Source organism: Chiloscyllium plagiosum, unplaced genomic scaffold (genome assembly GCF_037043375.1).
Source record: "Chiloscyllium plagiosum isolate Xiang-an unplaced genomic scaffold, Cpla_swu_hap1 HiC_scaffold_4, whole genome shotgun sequence".
NCBI lineage: Eukaryota > Metazoa > Chordata > Chondrichthyes > Orectolobiformes > Hemiscylliidae > Chiloscyllium > Chiloscyllium plagiosum.
This window is the reverse complement of record NW_028270142.1, coordinates 43516536-43534315: the sequence shown is the minus strand read 5'-3', so window position 1 is coordinate 43534315 and position 17780 is coordinate 43516536. Positions and strand designations below refer to the sequence as shown.

Sequence of the window (17780 nt, the reverse complement as noted above, 5' to 3'; positions counted from 1 at the left end):
ATAAATGCTGTCCCATCCCCCCTCCACCCACGCCACCTCTCCCGAAAACAACACTCACAGCAGTGAAAACCAACCCAATAGATCTTGTGAAGAATAGCTATGGAATTGTTTTCCATCCGCCCAAGTGCTTTCTGGTCTCCTGGTTATTTTGACTTGTGTAAGGACGAGTATAATAAAGGGCTTAGAGTTCTCAATTGTTTTTACTTAACTTAGCTTTAAACAACCTGTAACTAGAAATGGATGACCTGCAACGAATCGCAATTTCTCGTTAAGTACAGAAACCTGATCCGTGCTTTCTACCAACCTGGGACTAACAGAAAAAGCAGACAGTTGGGGGATTTTACATATTTATTTTAAAAACTAACTTCTGTGATGATTTGAGCAGCAACATGGCTTGATTTCCTGGGGCGCTACCCCAATGCAGTACAACAGCGCTCTTCAAAAGTGCAGCTCACCCTGGGTTACGTGCTCAGGTCACTGGGATGCGCGGGGGTGAAGGGACTGAACCAATGATCTTGGAGGACGTGGATCCCAGCACTGACTTCCAGTTCCGGATACAGACTTCAGAGGCACACGGATAAGATATAAACCAAGGTGGGCTGTTAACCACCAGCACTCCACTCTCCTGTTCCGTGGCACCTCAGACACAAGTCAAATCCTCAAGGATTCTCCAAGCTGAACAGAGTGAAGTAATTGAAATATAGGAACAGAAGTAGGCCATTCAGCCCCTTGAGGCTGTTCCATGATTCTTTAAGGTCATTCAGCCTAACTCCATTTACCTGCCTTTGGCCCATTCCCCTCAATACCTGCTCTTCACAAAAAAATCATCTCCAGTTTAAAATTAAGAACTGACCCAGCAGCCACTACTATTTGTGAGAGAGAATTGAAAACATCAATCATTCTTTTTTTGTGTGGAAGTGATTCCCAAGATTGCTCCCTGGACGCTCTAGCCCTAATTCCCTAGTTTTAGAATCCCCAACAGTGGGGACAGTTTATCTTTATCTATCCTGCCTTTTTCTGTTTATCTTGAAGACTTCAATCAGATCACCCCCGAACCTTCCAAAGTCATTAGAAATTCTAGAGAATATCAATTCAATGGAGTCAGGAATGAAGTCACTTTCACTACGCCTTCCAGAACCATGGTCAATGGAAAAATCCAATGGTGTGGAGAAACGTTTGAATTGCAAAAGTGTTTTTCTAAAGTCCTGGCCAGCCCTGGCCTATCCGTTCTCTCCTCACCAATCCAGTTCCATTGATTGTTGGAAGTAGTCTGGAATGAAACCCACTGGAGAGTGATCAAGAAGCTTCATTCTCTCTCACCTATGACTTCATAAATAAAATGTGACCGAGCCCATTGTTATGAAACGTAGAAAATGTACTGAGAAGGCCAAGTGGGTGCTGATTGGAAAAGCTCTCCAGCTGTTGGTCCTTAGCCTTGTCTGTGTTTTACTTCAAACTGTGTCAAGGCTCCCTTTAGGGAGTGAGCCCTAACCACCCACTGTGCTGTGGAGTGAAAACAAAGTTGTGATGCTGTCATGCAGGAATTGATTACCTTTTATTAGAAAGTTTGGGTAAGATGAGTGAAAGATGATCCAGTAGCCAGGTGTATACCTTGATCACAATTATGTCTGCATTTAAAAATGCTATCATTGAAATCTTTGAGGGCAGAGGGACATTGACCAGTCAAACAGTCATTGAAGCTGGGAGGTGTAAATATTTTGATTTTGTTTCACACATGGAGATGGTTATCTATTCCTTCTAGTCAGTTTTCCAAAACAGATGGAACAGCAGAAAATGGCAGAAATGTCACCTGCTCCATTATTTTAGACTGAAAAGGTTTTCCAAACTTTTGTTTCAAAGTTTAACTTTGAATAGAAAGCAGAACATACCTTTCCTTGTAGAGAAGAAAGTTGGTTCAGTAGTTGTTTAGATTTGCCTTGAGCTTTAGTTCTTGATAAAGAGCTGTGCAATTTAATAAAGGTACTCAATACATTAAATGCAAGCTAGCATGAATTTTAGAGACCTCATACATACAAGAAAACATGAAGTCTCTCTCCCGAATAATTATTTCCAGAAAAGCAAAAGCAGATTAAAAAATGAAAGCACTATCTTTACACAAATTATACAACCTGAAAATTCACTCACATCCTAACCCAATTTTAAAGTTAATCAGGCTTTGTTGCATTTCAAATGGTTATTTGAAAATTAGCATATATGAGTTTACTTTTCTATGTTTTATGAATCTACATTCCACTCATGGGAATGGCTAAACATTCTGGCGCTCTGCAAGTCTCCTGTAAAAACTTCTGTGAAACATTCAGGTATCCTTTTTCTTTGAGGCTCTGCTATTAAATTAGTTGTATGACCAAAAGAGGTACATCCAGATTAAACTCTCAATTAGAAGAAACAGAATAAACTTTGCATTGTTAACATTTGGCAGTTATAATTCTTGGATTGAAGCATTTATAAACTATTAGCTATGGATTCAGTGTGTAATAAATATTACAGATTTCACCACATTTAAAAGCATTTGCATGCCTCCCTGAGGAGCAGTGGCCTGCATGGGACAGTACCAATTGCAGGGGGTTAGGATTCAGCACGCATGTTCATCAACTAGCACAGACATGATGGAACAAATGGCCCCCATCTTTGTCATAAAACTCTTTTTAATATGATTCTATCAAATCATTCAGCGAATGAATTAATATTAGGAGATAAAAAAACACCCTATTTATTTACTAAGTGTGCAATTCTGGTCTGCCTCATGTCAGAAGGACATTGTGAAACTTGAAAGGGTTCAGAAAAGATTTACAAGGATCTTGTCAGGGTTGGAGGATTTGAGCGACAGGAAGAGGCTGAATAGACCGGGCTTGTTTTCCCTGGAGGGTCAGAGGCTGAGGGGTGACCTTATAGAGGTTTATAAAATTATGAGGGACATGGATAGGATAAATAGATAAGGTCTTTTCCCTGGGGTGGGGGAGTCCAACACTAGACAGCATAGCTTTAGGGTGAGAGGGGAAAGATTTAGAAGGGACCTAAGAGGCAATGTTTTCATACAGAGGGTGGTGCATGTCTGGAAGGAGCTGCCAGAGGAAGCAGTGAAGGTTGGTACAATTACAGCATTTAAAAGGCATCTGGATGGGTATACAGATAGGAAGGATTTATAGGGATATGGGCCAAGTGCTAGGAAATGGGAATAGATTAGATTAGGATATCTGGTCAGCATGGACGAGTTGGACCGAAGGGTCTGTTTCTCTGATGTACTTCTCTATGACTCTAAGTGAAAGAATGAGGTCTTAGACTTTCTAAGGCAAAACGGAATACAAAATAGGTTTCAAAATACCACTTATTAGAGAGGAGAGTAAAACAAAACAGAAACCTGAAGTAGATTATTTGCACACTGTAAACTCAATTTCCTTTGGTCTGAATCACTGCTTGGTCTCATTATAGCAGCTGAACAAGGTTGCATTGATTAAAACATGAGGAAATGGTGAGAAAAAGATTAAAGCTGTTCATTTACCAAGCTCAAGAAAGAGTGTTGACAAAAAAACAGATTTGATTACAGAGCATGGTCTCTAAGTGTAAACGTTTATGTTGAATGGTTTATTTTTCTATGCTTGTAATTTGTAGAATGAAGAAATCTACTTACAACTCAAAAACTAAGGGAAATGCAATGCAAAACAGTCTCTTCTGCTCCAAGCAACAATAAAATATTGAATTGAATTGAATTTATTGTCACGTGTACCGAGGCAGTGAAAAGCTTTGTTCCACATATAATAAAACAAAATTAACTGGAACAATTCATTTGTAGAAAATATACATTTGGGATTATGTAATTAGAAAATTTAAGAACTAATTCATCATGTAAAATACTATTAGCCAGCTTCCAAATGTAGACAGCATTGGCCTTGGAGAGAGCACAGTGCAGATTTCCTGAATTATACCAGAGTTTGGACAATTAGGTTATGGAGACAGGTGGCTAAAATGTGTCTTGCATTCCTCTACATTTGGGAGATTGAGGATCTAATCAAGGTCATTGAAAGTAATAAAGAATTCAATATGAAGGATACAAATAAACTACTGCTTCTGATGAGAATATCCAAGAGTACAAAATTAGAACAAGGAGCTTTAGGAGTGAAATAAGGGACAGACTTTCTGATGACCAGAAAGTTTTTTTTGGAGTCCAGATTAGAGTTGGGCATGGTGAGCCTATGGAAATTCTACTGTAGCACATGCCAAAGGGATTGCCTCGAAAGTGAAATTTTCCACTGGGCATTTCCTCTATCGATCTCCCTGAAGGTCTCCACAGAAATGAGAATCTTTGAATGTCCCAATGAAATTATGTTAGTTCATAAGAAAATGTTAGACAATTAAATAGAGTCATAGAGATGTACATCATGGAAACAGACCCTTCGGTCCAACCCGTCCATATCCCAACTCTATCTAGTCCCACCTGCCAGCATCTGGCCCATATCCCTGCAAACCCTTCCTATTCATATACCCATCCAAACGCCTTTCAAATGTTGTAATTGTATCAGCCTCCACCACATCCTCTGGCAGCTCATTCCATACACGTACCACCCTCTGTGTGAAAAAGTTGCCCCTTAGGTCTCTTTTATACCTTTCCCTTCTCACCATAAACCTATGCCCTCTAGTTCTGGACTCCTCCACCCCAGGGAAAAGACTTTGCCTATTTATCCTATCCATGCCCCTCAACTTTGTAAACCTCTAGAAGGTCACCCCTCAACCTCCAACGCACCAGGGAAAACACCCCCAGCCTGTTCAACCTCTCCCTATAGCTCAAATCCTCCAACCCTGGCAATATCCTTGTAAATCTTTTCTGAACCCTTTCAAGTTTCACAACATCTTTCCAATAGGAAGGAGACCAGAAATGCACACAATGTTCCAACAGTGGCCTAACCAATGTCCTGTACAGCCGCAACATGACCTCCCAACTGCTGTACTCGATATGTTGACCAATAAAGGAAAGCATACCAAACGCCGCCTTCACTATTCTATCTACCTGCAACTCCACTTTCAAGGAGCTATGAACCTGCACTCCAAGGTTTCTTTGTTCAGCAACACTCCCTAGGACCTTACCATTAAGTGTATAAGTCCTGCTAACATTTGCTTTCCCAAAATGCAGCACCTCACATTTATCTGAATTAAACTCCATCTGCCACTTCCCAGCCCATTGGCCCATCTAGTCAAGATCCTGTTGTAATCTGAGGTAACCCTCTTCGCTGTCCACTACACCTCGAATTTTGGTGTGATCTGCAAACTTAGTAACTGTACCTCTTATGTTCGCATCCAAATCATTTATGTAAATGACAAAAAGTAGAGGACCCAGCACCGATCCTTGAGGCACTCCACTGATCACAGGCCTCCAGTCTGAAAAACAACTCTCCACCACCACCCTCTGTCCTCTAGTTTTGAGCCAGTATCCAAATGGCTACTTCTCCCTATATTCTGTGAGATCTAACCTTGCTAACCAGTCTCCTATGGGGAACCTTGTCGAATGCCTTACTGATACTTACACAATCCCCAGATCCGTTATAGTCTCGGATGCTGAATGACAACACGTTTATGCACCCTGCACCTTAGGACTCAATAACATACGTACAGTCTGAGACACAATCACACCCACTGCAGAAATGACACTGTCCTGCAAAACACCTCCTCCCACCTCTACACTGACTTGACACACTGAGCTCCCCCACAAACCTGACCCAACCATCAAACCCGTTGCATTGTCGGCACCAAACCCAATCCCCGACCCTGCTGCCTTTGGACTAGACTCCTGACCCATCCTATGCCACCAACATTGGCCCCAACGCCACTCATTGGCCCTTGTCATATTCAGTCTGATGGCCCAGCTACCAACCTTGACCACCAATTCCCCAAGCCCACTGAACCAAACTCTAACTAACTTACCCCTCACCCTTCCCATCCCCTTGCCAGACCCATTTCTCAATTCCACCCTTACCTACCCTAAACACTTCCCCACCCCCTTGCTCCCTACCATTAGCCAGCATCCTGTACTCTTGGAATGCTACTTACCTTGCTGTCTATCCCCCCATCCAAGTGGTATTCAATGTTCCCAGCATCCGACATCATACTTGCCTCTTGGACTTGCCCTTTAACATCAGCTGTCAATATGTCGGTCTAAATATTTAAATTTCACATTACAACACCTCACTGCTGGGTAAAAGAGGCATGATTTGCCTTCCTCAGACAGTTCAATGCTACAAAAGATCTGTCAGAATAGAAACACCTCCACGTTTCTGATGGAATCTCCTCCCAGACATGTGGAGTTCCCTTTTCACATAAAAAAAGAGCCAGAATGGCAAACTTGGTGGGATTACCACTCACCAGAAAAATTAGCCTTAAGGAATCAGTTATGAAATACAAACTAGTTAGAATCCATTATTTCTCCCCGAGAAGATTGTGGACAAAAAGGAATGTCAATTTCAGGACTAATGTTGAATAGATTTTGGCTTTATTTGAGGGCATGGAACATGGACCAAAGAAAAGCAAATGCAATTCAGCTACAGGTCACTCAGGGATCTAATAGACATGTAAACTCCTGTTCCAACTTCAATGTACTTCCTTTCAATTAAGATTATGCTAGCAGGTAAATTCTCATTCAAATGTAATCCTAATGCTGAAACTGATGCAAGTTACAAAAGTTGTCAGAAAAAACCCACAAAATGCTAATGAAATCATAACTGAAACCAAGGATACAACTCAAACTCAATTCCAGATCGGAAGTAGGAGGGAAGGTCTGATAGCGCCACCAACTGCACAAACTCCAACACTGGCTTATAATAATAAAAAGTCTAAAAGGTAAAAGGAAATAGAATTATTAACTAGGCAGTTTTAATGTGGAGATATAAACATCAGGATGTTTTCACTAAATGGAATGCTTACAAGTAAACATAATGCATTTTGTTAAGTAAACTTATAAAATTCTGTTTATAAAATAAGTTTTACATCTGCGATGCTCATCCTCGCCAAGATGAGAAGGACTTAGATAAAATTCAACATATGTAGCTGACACAAATTTCAAAGTTTTTGATTGCATTAGTTCTGATAATGTAATCAAATGCACAAACACCTCAGAGAACATATTAAAAGTTGTTATTATTGGATCAAGTCACATAGTCTACACTAAAGCCTAATCATCAAAACACAGTAAGAAGAATCTTGAATTCCTATTTTCTCATGCCCACTACAAGTTTATTGTCAAAACAAACAAAACCAATGCTCACCTCTCCTTTTGCATCTGTTGTTCTCGATGTCATGGATGCATCTTCAAATGATGTATTGGAACTTTTTAAATAATTGAAAATGTTTTGAGTGCCAGCTTTCAAGCAGAATCCTGGAAACATGACCTCAGAAGCAAACTACGATGAAAAAGTAGAAATACCTTTGTTGTATAGTGCAAGTTTTTCATTCTTTGCTTTCATACCCAGCTGCCTGCCGATAATTTGTAAACTAAATTTAGTGTTCAGAAAGCAATAAAAGTACGCAGGTACGTAAAAAATTTGGTCTACCATTTAAAATTTTAGACATTGCTAAATTTGTTAAGATTGATTTCATAAATCTTTAACTGCTAAATATTTCAGTGTTTGCATAAGATAACACAACAAATTGGGCGGAGTGAGCAAGAAACTATATCAAGTTCAAGTAAATACTTGTCCTGAAAAACAGGATCACCACATTCTGCATGTTTTCCGTCTGCTGTTTCTGACTTCCTTCAGTATAAATAAGGAAGGCCGCAATCCCAAAACTGAATTCTAGACTCCAGGCACGATCTGAATAAAATTGTTTACAATTGTTTTCATGGGAGGTGAATATAACCTTTGTTGCCCATCCCAAATTATCTTTGAACTTAGTGACCAGGTCTGCCATATCAGAGGGAAATTGCTGTAGGTCTGGAGTCACATGTGAGTCAACGTAGGCAAGTGTGGCAGATTTCCTCCTCTAAAGGACATTAGTGTATAAGATCTGGTGTTTGCTTTAATTGTAAAATTATGGAAATAGTACTGAAGACTTGAGCTCCAGAACTTTCCACATCCCTGGCTAAGCTGTTACATTATAGCCACAACACTGGCATACACCTGGCAATTTAGAAAATTGCCCAGTACACAAAAAGCAGGTCAAATCCACCACCTATCAGTCTACTCTCACTTAAAGTGATGGAAGGCGCCATCAACAGTGCTATCAAGCAGCACCTGCTCAACAATAACCTGCTCAGTGATGCCCAGTGAGAGTTCCTCCAGGGTCACTCAGTTCCTGGTCTCATTACAGCCTTGGGTCAAACATGGACAAAACAGTTGATTTCTCAGGTGAAATGAAAGTGTCAGCCCTTGACATCAAAGTCACATTTGACTGAGTGTGGTGTCAAGGAGCCCTAACAAAACAAATCAATGGGAATCATGGGGAAAAGTTTCTACTGATTGGAGTCATACCTGACACACAAAAAGATAGTTATGGGGTTGTTGGGAGTCAGTCATCTCAGCTTCAGAACGTCTCTGCAGGAGTTCCTCAGGATACAATTCTAGGCTGAACTATCTTCAGCAGCTTCACTGATCTTCCTTCCATCATAATGTCAAAAGTGGGAATGTGTGCTGATGATTGCACAATCTTCAGCACCACTTTCGAATCCTCAAATGCTGAAGCAGTCTGCCCAAATGAAGCAAAACCTGGGCAATATTCAGACCTTGGCCGACAGGCGGCAAATAGCATTAGCGCCATACAGCTGCCAGTGACCATTTCTGACGAGAGAATCTACCTACTGCCCCTTGATAGCCTTGTTCCAAATACATGACCACTTCCACCTAGAAAAACAAGGGTAATAGATATTTACTTTGGAACACTACCATCTACAAGTTCTCTTCCAAGCCACTCACTATTTTGAATCGGAAATAAATTGCTATTCCTTCACTGTTGCTCGGTCAAAATCCAGGAATTCCCTCCCTAACAACATATGGGTGAACCTACAGCACATGGACTGTCATGGGTCAACAAAGCAGCTTCCCACCACCTTCTCAAGTGCAACTAGAGATAGGCAATAAATGCTGGCCAGTCAGCAGCACCCATGTCCCATAAATTAAATTGCAATTATTGATCAAGTTGGGATAGCAGATCTAAAAGAGACTTACAGAATAGCCACAAACATTCATGGGGAGAAGTATAATTTTTTTTTTTTTACAAGTTTCACTGACTTTATACTTTCCAAAATAAAGCACAAAATCACAAGGGGAAATTGCATTCACAATGGTACACTTGTCCTAAACTTCCAGCTAACTGGGTTCTTTGATGATGATGTGCGTCAGTGTCCAACATTGTTTATTTTAGTCTTTATTCCTAGCTTGGTTCTCTTCTATTTCAGATGAAGCCCCTTCTCTGTCCAACTGATTAATAACCAACCTTCCACCCTTGTAGCTTCAATCTTGTTTAGATCTTCATTATATCACTGAAGGGGGCTCCAGATAAATGTTCCCTTGCTGTTTCTTCATCAGCGACCATTCAGATCAAGGTACAACAGCACATGAAGTCGTCCTTTGACTCATCATTCCCACACCTTGTCCTATTTCACTGCTATTTGGAAAGACTGATTTACAACCTTTACTAGTTAAAAGGTTTATGCACATTCTAAAAACTTAAACAAAGGATCTCTAAAAGTCTAAATTAGTCCTTCACATCGCTTAAATTGTGATGACTCATTCAAACTCGAGCTAACACTCGGTTGAGTTTATCCACCAAGCTTTGTGGTTACATTACAACACAAATGTTAACAAATATACTTAAAAATATAAAACTAAGTTCTAACTGTTGTATAACAATATTCAATTCTGCGAATGAACCAGTTGGTCATTTCAAATGACAATCTAAAATGTCCATCATCGAGACACTTTCAGTTCTACATCTTAATTAAATTTAGATACCAGTGGTTGCCATGGTGAGATCTGAACCCATGTCCCAAAGCATAAGTCCAGGGCTCGGGATTACTTGTCCAATGACGTTGCCACCATTTCCCCCCCTTAACTCAAATTTTGTATTTAAACAACTAGACACACAAAAAAGCAACATTCTATTAGCATTTTCAATGTGTCTCAAAGCACATTGAATAAAATTTGTAACAACTGTACAAGAGACTGAAATGTAGCTATTTTAAAATTACCACACAATGTTTTCAGTTTAAGAGTCAGGCATTCTATCTTTATTCCCATTTTCCCCATGGTAAATTTATTTTTCCACATTTATCACTAACATTTAAACTGACAATTTATTCTTAATCTCACTATCCTTAGATCAACCAATTGGAAACGACACTTGTGCATGTTATGGGACCCAGAACATTTTCCTGTCAGTGCAACAGATTTGTAAATTTCAGTTTAAACCAAGTTAAAGACAGTGAACAAGATTAAAAAGTCTTTTCAGAGTTATTTTTTGAAATGCAAATCATTGGTCACAAGTTTAATGCATTTTGCTAGCTCACAATAATAAAGAACCCCAAACAGGTTACTATCCACAGTGTGTAAAAACAGTGAAACAACAGTTGTACCTTTCGCTCTTTGATGTGAATGTCCCCTCTCCAAATTAGCAATGGATCAATCATGTTCTCAAAATTTTCTGGATTTACCACAGTTGCTCCAAGGTTCTCAGAAATTTTCTGCCAACTACAATCAGACAAATGACATTAGATGTCTGGACCTGGTAATAATAAATTGTAGCTTGAATTGACTACTTGCTGGTAACAATTCAAGTTGTATCAATTAATCATATAAAATATTGAAACAAGTTATTCAGCCCTACAGTCCAAGGCAGTTCTATATCTCACTCAAGTCTTTACCATTATTCCTCATCTCATTCCTAACAGTAAAATTCTCTTTCTCCATCACGTGTTTGTCTCATATCTGTGCTTTTACTTCAATTTCTCCTAGTGTTAGGAAGATCCACATTCTCACCACATTTTGGATAAGGATGTTTTGTCAAAATTCCTCATTTGAATTCTTGGTGACTACCTTATATTCATGTCCTCTAATGCTGCTCTTTCCCACAAGTTGAAACTAAGTCTTACTCTATTAAAGCCTTTCAAAAAGTTTATGTCATGCAGAGCTTGTGGCCCTTTTCCCGCATAAAGGTTTGGAGCACATCTCAGCATTATCCAGAAGGTGTAAGACAAGTTTATTGTGATCAGGTCATTAATTAGGTCTGATCAAGACTTCTGGGAGAAAGTACCACCTCCATGAGTTGCAGGCCAATCAAAAGACTTGCGGCCACTGCTGAAACTGCAGCCTCCTTTGAGAATCATAAATTGGTGGGTTTTTTTTTTGGGGGGGGGGGGGTAATTGGGGACACAGTGAAAGGACAATCACAATCAGAAGAACAGTATATGGGTGGGCATTGCTGAGACAGGGAAGAACCTCAATTGAGCTTAGGGTATCCAAACAGCAAGCAATTGCAAAGACCGTAGGAAATAGGAACAGGGATCGGCCATTTGGCCCCTTAAGCCTGCTGCGTCATTCAATAGGATCATGGCTAATCCAACATTTCTTACATCCACTTTCCTGTCCTTTCCCCATAATCCTGGATTCCCTTACTGATCAAGAATCTATCAGCCTTAACTTTTCCCAAGGACTCCCCTAACAGCTTTCTGCAGCAAAGAATTCTAAAGACTCTCAACCCTCCAAAAAGTAAGCTCTCTTCCTTCAAGTTTGAAAATTTCTGGAATCCATTTACTACTCCAGTTTTTCCAGCCGTCATGTGTCTCATGACAGCTCGCCGGTCTCCTTCCTGTTGGAAAGATGTTGTGAAAAGGTTCAGAAAAGATTTACAAGGATGTTGCCAGGGTTGGAGAATTTGAGTTATTGGGATAGGTTGAATAGGCTAGGGTTGTATTCCCTGGAACATTGGAGGCTGAGGGGTGACCTTATAGAGGTTTATAAAATCATGAGGGGCATGGACAGAATAAATAGACAAAGTCTTTTCCCTGGGGTGGGGGAGTCCAGAACTAGAAGGCATAGGTTTAGGGTGAGAGGGGAAAGATATAAAAAGAGACCTAAGCAGCACGTTTTCTACATAGAGAGGGTGGTACTTAAATGGAATGAACTGCCAGAGGAAGTGGTGGAGGCTAGTACAATTGCAACACATAAAAGGTATCTGGATGGACATATGAATAGGAAGGGTTTGGAGGGATATGGGCCAGGTGCTGCCAGGTGGGACTAGATTGTGTTGGGATATCTGGTCGGCATGGACGGGTTGGACCAAAAGGTCTGTTTCCATGCTGTACGTCTCTATGATTATGACTATAAGAGAAGAAATTCCTCCTCATTTTGGTCTTACTCTCCCAAAAAAGGAGAAACATTCTCTCAGCCTTTACTCTGCCAAACCCCTTAAAAGATCCTGTGTTTCAGGAGATCATGGAGTACAGTCGCAATCTGTTTATCCTTTGCTCATAAGATAATCCCTCCATACCAGGGATAATCTTCGTCAAGCTTCACCTAACTGCTTCCAATGAAATAATATCTTCCCTTAAATAAGGGGAACAAAACTGCACACAGTAGTCTCACCAGCACCCAGATTGTTGAGAGGGGTAATTAATTCTACCCAATCACCTGTTTAGGTCACCGCATAGTTTCCTGCTTTCAAGTGATCAGAGTACCAAGCTGTTCAACTCCTCCATATGTGGTCAGAAAGTCAGACAAAACCCATAATTTGGTTGCTGGTTTTTAAACTTAGTAACAGTTTAACACTTCTTCATATTACCAAACACCATTTCTCAAATCACTAAAAAATATTTAAATGAAGTGTTTGTAGATTTATAGGATCAGATTTTACTCTTCATCCAAAATTCCATCCAAAACTAGTAATTAAATATGGATGTAAAAACCATGGTATTGGTTACAAAATTTAGTCAGATTTGGTACAATTTGGTTTGAAAAAAAGGAATATTTTATGGTAATCATAAAATGCCAAGTGCTCCCTTGCTAAAAATATAAAAATCGTTTGACCAAATTTTAAATCCCAGCTTTGTAAACTAGAATAGTTTTATTTGCAATCAATGACTTAAACAGAAAATATAGTTTATGATTATTTACAAAGCACACTAGTTCAATATTAACACAGTGAACCTGTGCAAGTTTTGTAATTCTTACCACTTGCTATTCTTTACCGCAATGATAATTTCTGCTGAATGCCACTCTCTTAGATGCTTAAGTGCACCCACAACAGGAAGCCAGTCTTTCAGCCTAGGAACACCATGATCGGAGACCAGTAGAATTAGATCCAATAACCCTTTGCCTGTCAATCAAAAATAAAAAACACTACAAAATTCAATGCTTCAAGTGTGATTTGAGTTTAAGACCAACAGCTCAAAGGCAATAATTTAGCATTGGTGACATTTCATTGCTACCACAAACAATCTTGAGAATCAGTTTTGGCATGTAACTGAAGTTAAAAATATTTACAGATGAAGTTATCCGGCTTAATTAGCTCACAAAAAGTAATACCAAGCATGATCTTAACATTAGATTGAAAACAAATTGCGATAAACCATAATAAACCTGCAGCTCTCTCAACTGGAGAATTATTTGCAATTCTGTGCACCAGGATTTAGGGAGGACATCAAGGCCTTGAACAAAGTGGAACTGTGATTTACTAAAACGATGTTATAGATGAGGAACTTCAGTTCTGTGAAGAGACTGGAGAAGCTAGGATTGCTTTCCTTAGAGCAAAGAAATTTGAAGGTATATTTAAATTAGGTATACAAAATAGTGAGAGGTTTGGATTCACAAGAGAGTCAGTAATCTAAGGACATAAATAAAGCACTAGAGGAGGTGTGATGAATATCAATGTTATTTATGCCATGGTGTGAAAAGCACCACTTGAATGGGGACTGGAAGCAGATTTAATAGTCATTGTAAAGGCTTTGTCTATTTTATATGGAAATTCAAGCCTGAAAATGTTTTTTATAACAACTTAAACTGGAAGTGTACTGTTCTTTACAAAGTATCAAGTATCATCAGGTGTCTTCTTGGGTGGGGGGAGGGTTGGGAGAATACTCCCCAGCCTTTAGTCCCAATCCACGATAGAAATCAATAGAGGGCACGCAAAGCACATCAAGCCCCTTGAGCCAGGTAAACCATGCACACACAGTGCGGAAGATGACCCTGAGAGCACCTGTCAAAATAAACAAGATGATTCTGAAGCCCAAAATCTAAAAAAAATTAATTAAGACAGAGTACTGGAATTTCCCACAGTGGAAATATTCTTCCACGTAAGTTTGTATTCATGTATTGCGATGAGTTCAAGTCTAGTATTTAAAAATATACCTATAACACAGAGGTTAGCTCATATAAAGTATTCCACCCCCATCTGCTTACAAACTACAATATTCAAAATCTGCAGTAAAGCCTGAGATGTTAAGGGTTTAATTTGCTCTGCTGGATGTCGTAGGGGTACATTTGTCTTGCAGGTAGAATATAAAATATTTATACCATCATCTCCTGCTATTCAGAGTAAATTTACATTATAATCTCCTGCTATTCAGAATCAATAAGAGCATTGCAGTTAAAATTCTAACCACACCCTGCAGTTAAAAAAATGATTTACACTAGATCTTGCCATTAAAGAATGATCTACATCACTTTGTTTCTGGAAATAATCACTTCACTCCATTGTGTCTTGAGTGGCATGTGACTATGGAGGAGTGGTTAGGGGTTGTCTTGTGGCCATTACTGATGGTGATGTAAAATTCTGTATTAAAGGAAGGACTGTTTCCTCGTTCAGAGAGGTATCTTGACACAGCTCCACAAGCATTGTGAAGAGTGTTAAGGGTTTCTCCAAAAGCTTGTACTCGCTTAATAAATTTTGGCTGTACACAGAAGTTGGCATATTGCAGTTGCATCAAGTGTGTAAGAATCTCAAGAGCAAGAACTTAACATGCCCTTGTAGGAACTAGCATCATACTTGCTATTTACCTATCCTGCATGGAAATCTATAGTTTCAGTTTTACTTTTGTCAGTCTGAACTGCTGTGCTCATGCAGGTTATGGACACAGCTGGGAGTAGCTGCATACAATAATTTGGAGAGCTGTGCTTTAAATGAATTCAGAGACTAGGAGAAAGTGAGGACTGCAGATGCTGGAGACCATGTTGAAAAATGTGGTGCTGGAAAAACACAGCAGGCCAGGCTGCATCCGAGGAGCAGGAGAATTGACGTTTCGGGCATAAGCCATTCCTGAAGAAGGGCTTATGCCCGAAAAATCTATTCTCCTGCTCCTCGGATGCTGCCTGGCCTGCTGTGTTTTTCCAGCACCACATTTTTCAACCATGAATTCAGAGACGTCAGGGGAGAAAAATTGACATTTTCATCAGCATTTGATAAGGCCAATTGTTCATGACATCAAGTTTCTGGTTCTGAGCCACCAAAGTAGTAATACTAGTTTATGGGAGCAATATGTCTGAAATGTCTTTTTGGTCTTTGGTTGATTGTTGGTAACCGACCATTATGAACAATGGTATTGGAATGACAAAGTGATGACATTACAGCAATTTTACTTAATTATTCTTGGATTATATAAAAATAGCTGTCCAAAATTTAAATACAAGAATGATGTTCTTTAAATATATCAGCCCATGGGCTCTGGGTTCAAGTCCCATTCCAGAACCAAGGATAAAAATATAGGCTAACACTTCAGGGTTGTAATGAGAGAATGTAGGATTGTCAGTTGTGCTATCTTTCAAATGGAATTTTAACTCAAGATAATGGACCGCTCTCTTGGGTGGAAGTAGGCCATGGTTTTGAGCAGAGGAGATTTCCCTGGTGATTAGACCAATGTTGTGGTTCTATTCGCCGAGCTGGAAGTTTTTGTTGCAAACGTTTCGTCCCCTGGCTAGGCGACATCATCAGTGCTTGGGAGCCTCCTGCGAAGCGCTTCTTTGATGTTTCCTCCGGTGTTTATAGTGGTCTGTCCCTGCCGCTTCCGGTTGTCAGTTTCAGCTGTCCGCTGTAGTGGTTGGTATATTGGGTCCAGGTCGATGTGTTTGTTGATGGAGTTTGTGGATGAATGCCATGCCTCTAGGAATTCCCTGGCAGTTCTCTGTCTGGCTTGCCCTATGATAGTAGTGTTGTCCCAGTCGAATTCATGTTGCTTGTCTGGCTGTCAGTTCTGAGATGCTCCTGATGTATGGTAGTGTGGCTAGTCCTTTGGGTTGTGGTATGTCCTCGTTCCGTGGTCTTTCTCTTAGGCATCTGTTGATGAAGTTGCGCGGGTATCCGTTTTTGGCGAATACCTTGTATAGGTGTTCCTCTTCTTCTTTTTGCAGTTCTGGTGTACTGCAGTGTGTTGTGGCCCTTTTGAAGAGTGTCCTGATGCAGCTTCGTTTGTGTGTGTTGGGGTGGTTACTTTCATAGTTTAGGACTTGGTCTGTGTGTGTCACTATCATACATCAGGAGCATCTCAGAACTGACAGCCAGACTACTGCGACCCCTAGGGCTCATAACGGCACACAAACCAACAGCCACGCTCAGATAACAACTCACCAGAACGAAGGACCCGATACCCAACATGAGCAAAACTAATGTAGTGTACAAAATACCATGCAAGGACTGCACAAAACACTATATAGGACAAACAGGAAGACAGCTAACAATCCGCATACATGAACATCAACTAGCCACGAAACGACACGACCAGCTATCCTTAGTAGCCACACACGCAGACAACAAGCAACATGAATTCGACTGGGACAACGCTACTATCATAGGGCAAGCCAGACAGAGAACAGCCAGGGAATTCCTAGAGGCATGGCATTCATCCACAAACTCCATCAACAAACACATCGACCTGGACCCAATATACCAACCACTACAGCGGACAGCTGAAACTGACAACCGGAAGCGGCAAGAACAGACCACTATAAACACCGGAGGAAACATCAAAGAAGCGCTTCGCAGGAGGCTCCCAAGCACTGATGATGTCTCCTAGCCAGGGGACGAAACGTTTGCAACAAAAACTTCCAGCTCGGCGAACAGAACCACAACAACGAGCACCCGAGCTACAAATCTTCGCACAAACTTTGATTAGACCAATATTTGTCACTCAACTAAAATTGCAAAAAGACAGACCAGAAGTGCTGCAGAAACTCAGGTCTGGTAGAATCAATGTTTTGAGTCCAGTGACTCTCCACTTTTCTCTCCATAGATGCTGCTAGATCTGCTGATTTTCTCCAGCACTTTATGTTTGAGTATCAGATTTCCTGTGTCTGCAGTTCTGTTTTTTTTAATTTTCTTTGAGTAGAAGACTTTACAAAAAGAGCTGTTAAATCAAACTGAAACCTAGATTGAACAGACCAGCTACCAAAGTGAGGATTGCCACAGTTGACAATAATGCAACACCATCACCAGAACCAGAACCAAAGCAGAACTGTTAGCAAACCACCTCATTTTTCTGTATGGTTTGGACTCTGATCCACAGACTTCATGCTTTCTTTGTCTGTAGTTATATTGTAGCTTTCATCTACAATATTCCGGAAGGAAAAAACAGTTCATCACGTCAGTCTATCTTGTGTGTAAATTAATTTGCGAACAGTTGCATTAAAGGGGGTATAGTTTAAGCTTGCATATTCGTAATTAATAATATGTTTTTAACACGTTAGAAAAGTTTGTTATCTAAATAAGTTTTTATAATCTTGTTCATTGACAAAGCTGGTGTGTGGTCTTTGATCTGAGATAGTAGTTGCAGTTAGACATTAGCCAACCTACAGATT

At 40.1% G+C, this 17780-nt stretch overlaps 1 protein-coding gene across 3 annotated transcripts in view; it reads right to left on the bottom strand.

Annotated features, from left to right (window-relative positions):
• The window catches only part of mtbp (MDM2 binding protein), a 77937-nt gene that overhangs the window by 44954 nt on the left and 15203 nt on the right, over positions 1 to 17780 (bottom strand). For all 3 annotated transcript variants that reach the window (XM_087986199.1, XM_043688680.2, XM_043688681.2), the window contains exons 6-10: positions 13167 to 13311; positions 10574 to 10688; positions 7272 to 7406; positions 6745 to 6839; positions 1890 to 1962 (exon numbers count right to left, since the gene is read on the bottom strand). In XM_087986199.1, coding sequence (XP_087842325.1) covers positions 1890 to 1962; positions 6745 to 6839; positions 7272 to 7406; positions 10574 to 10688; positions 13167 to 13311 — 563 coding nt within the window. The remainder of the gene's footprint in view (positions 1 to 1889; positions 1963 to 6744; positions 6840 to 7271; positions 7407 to 10573; positions 10689 to 13166; positions 13312 to 17780) is intronic.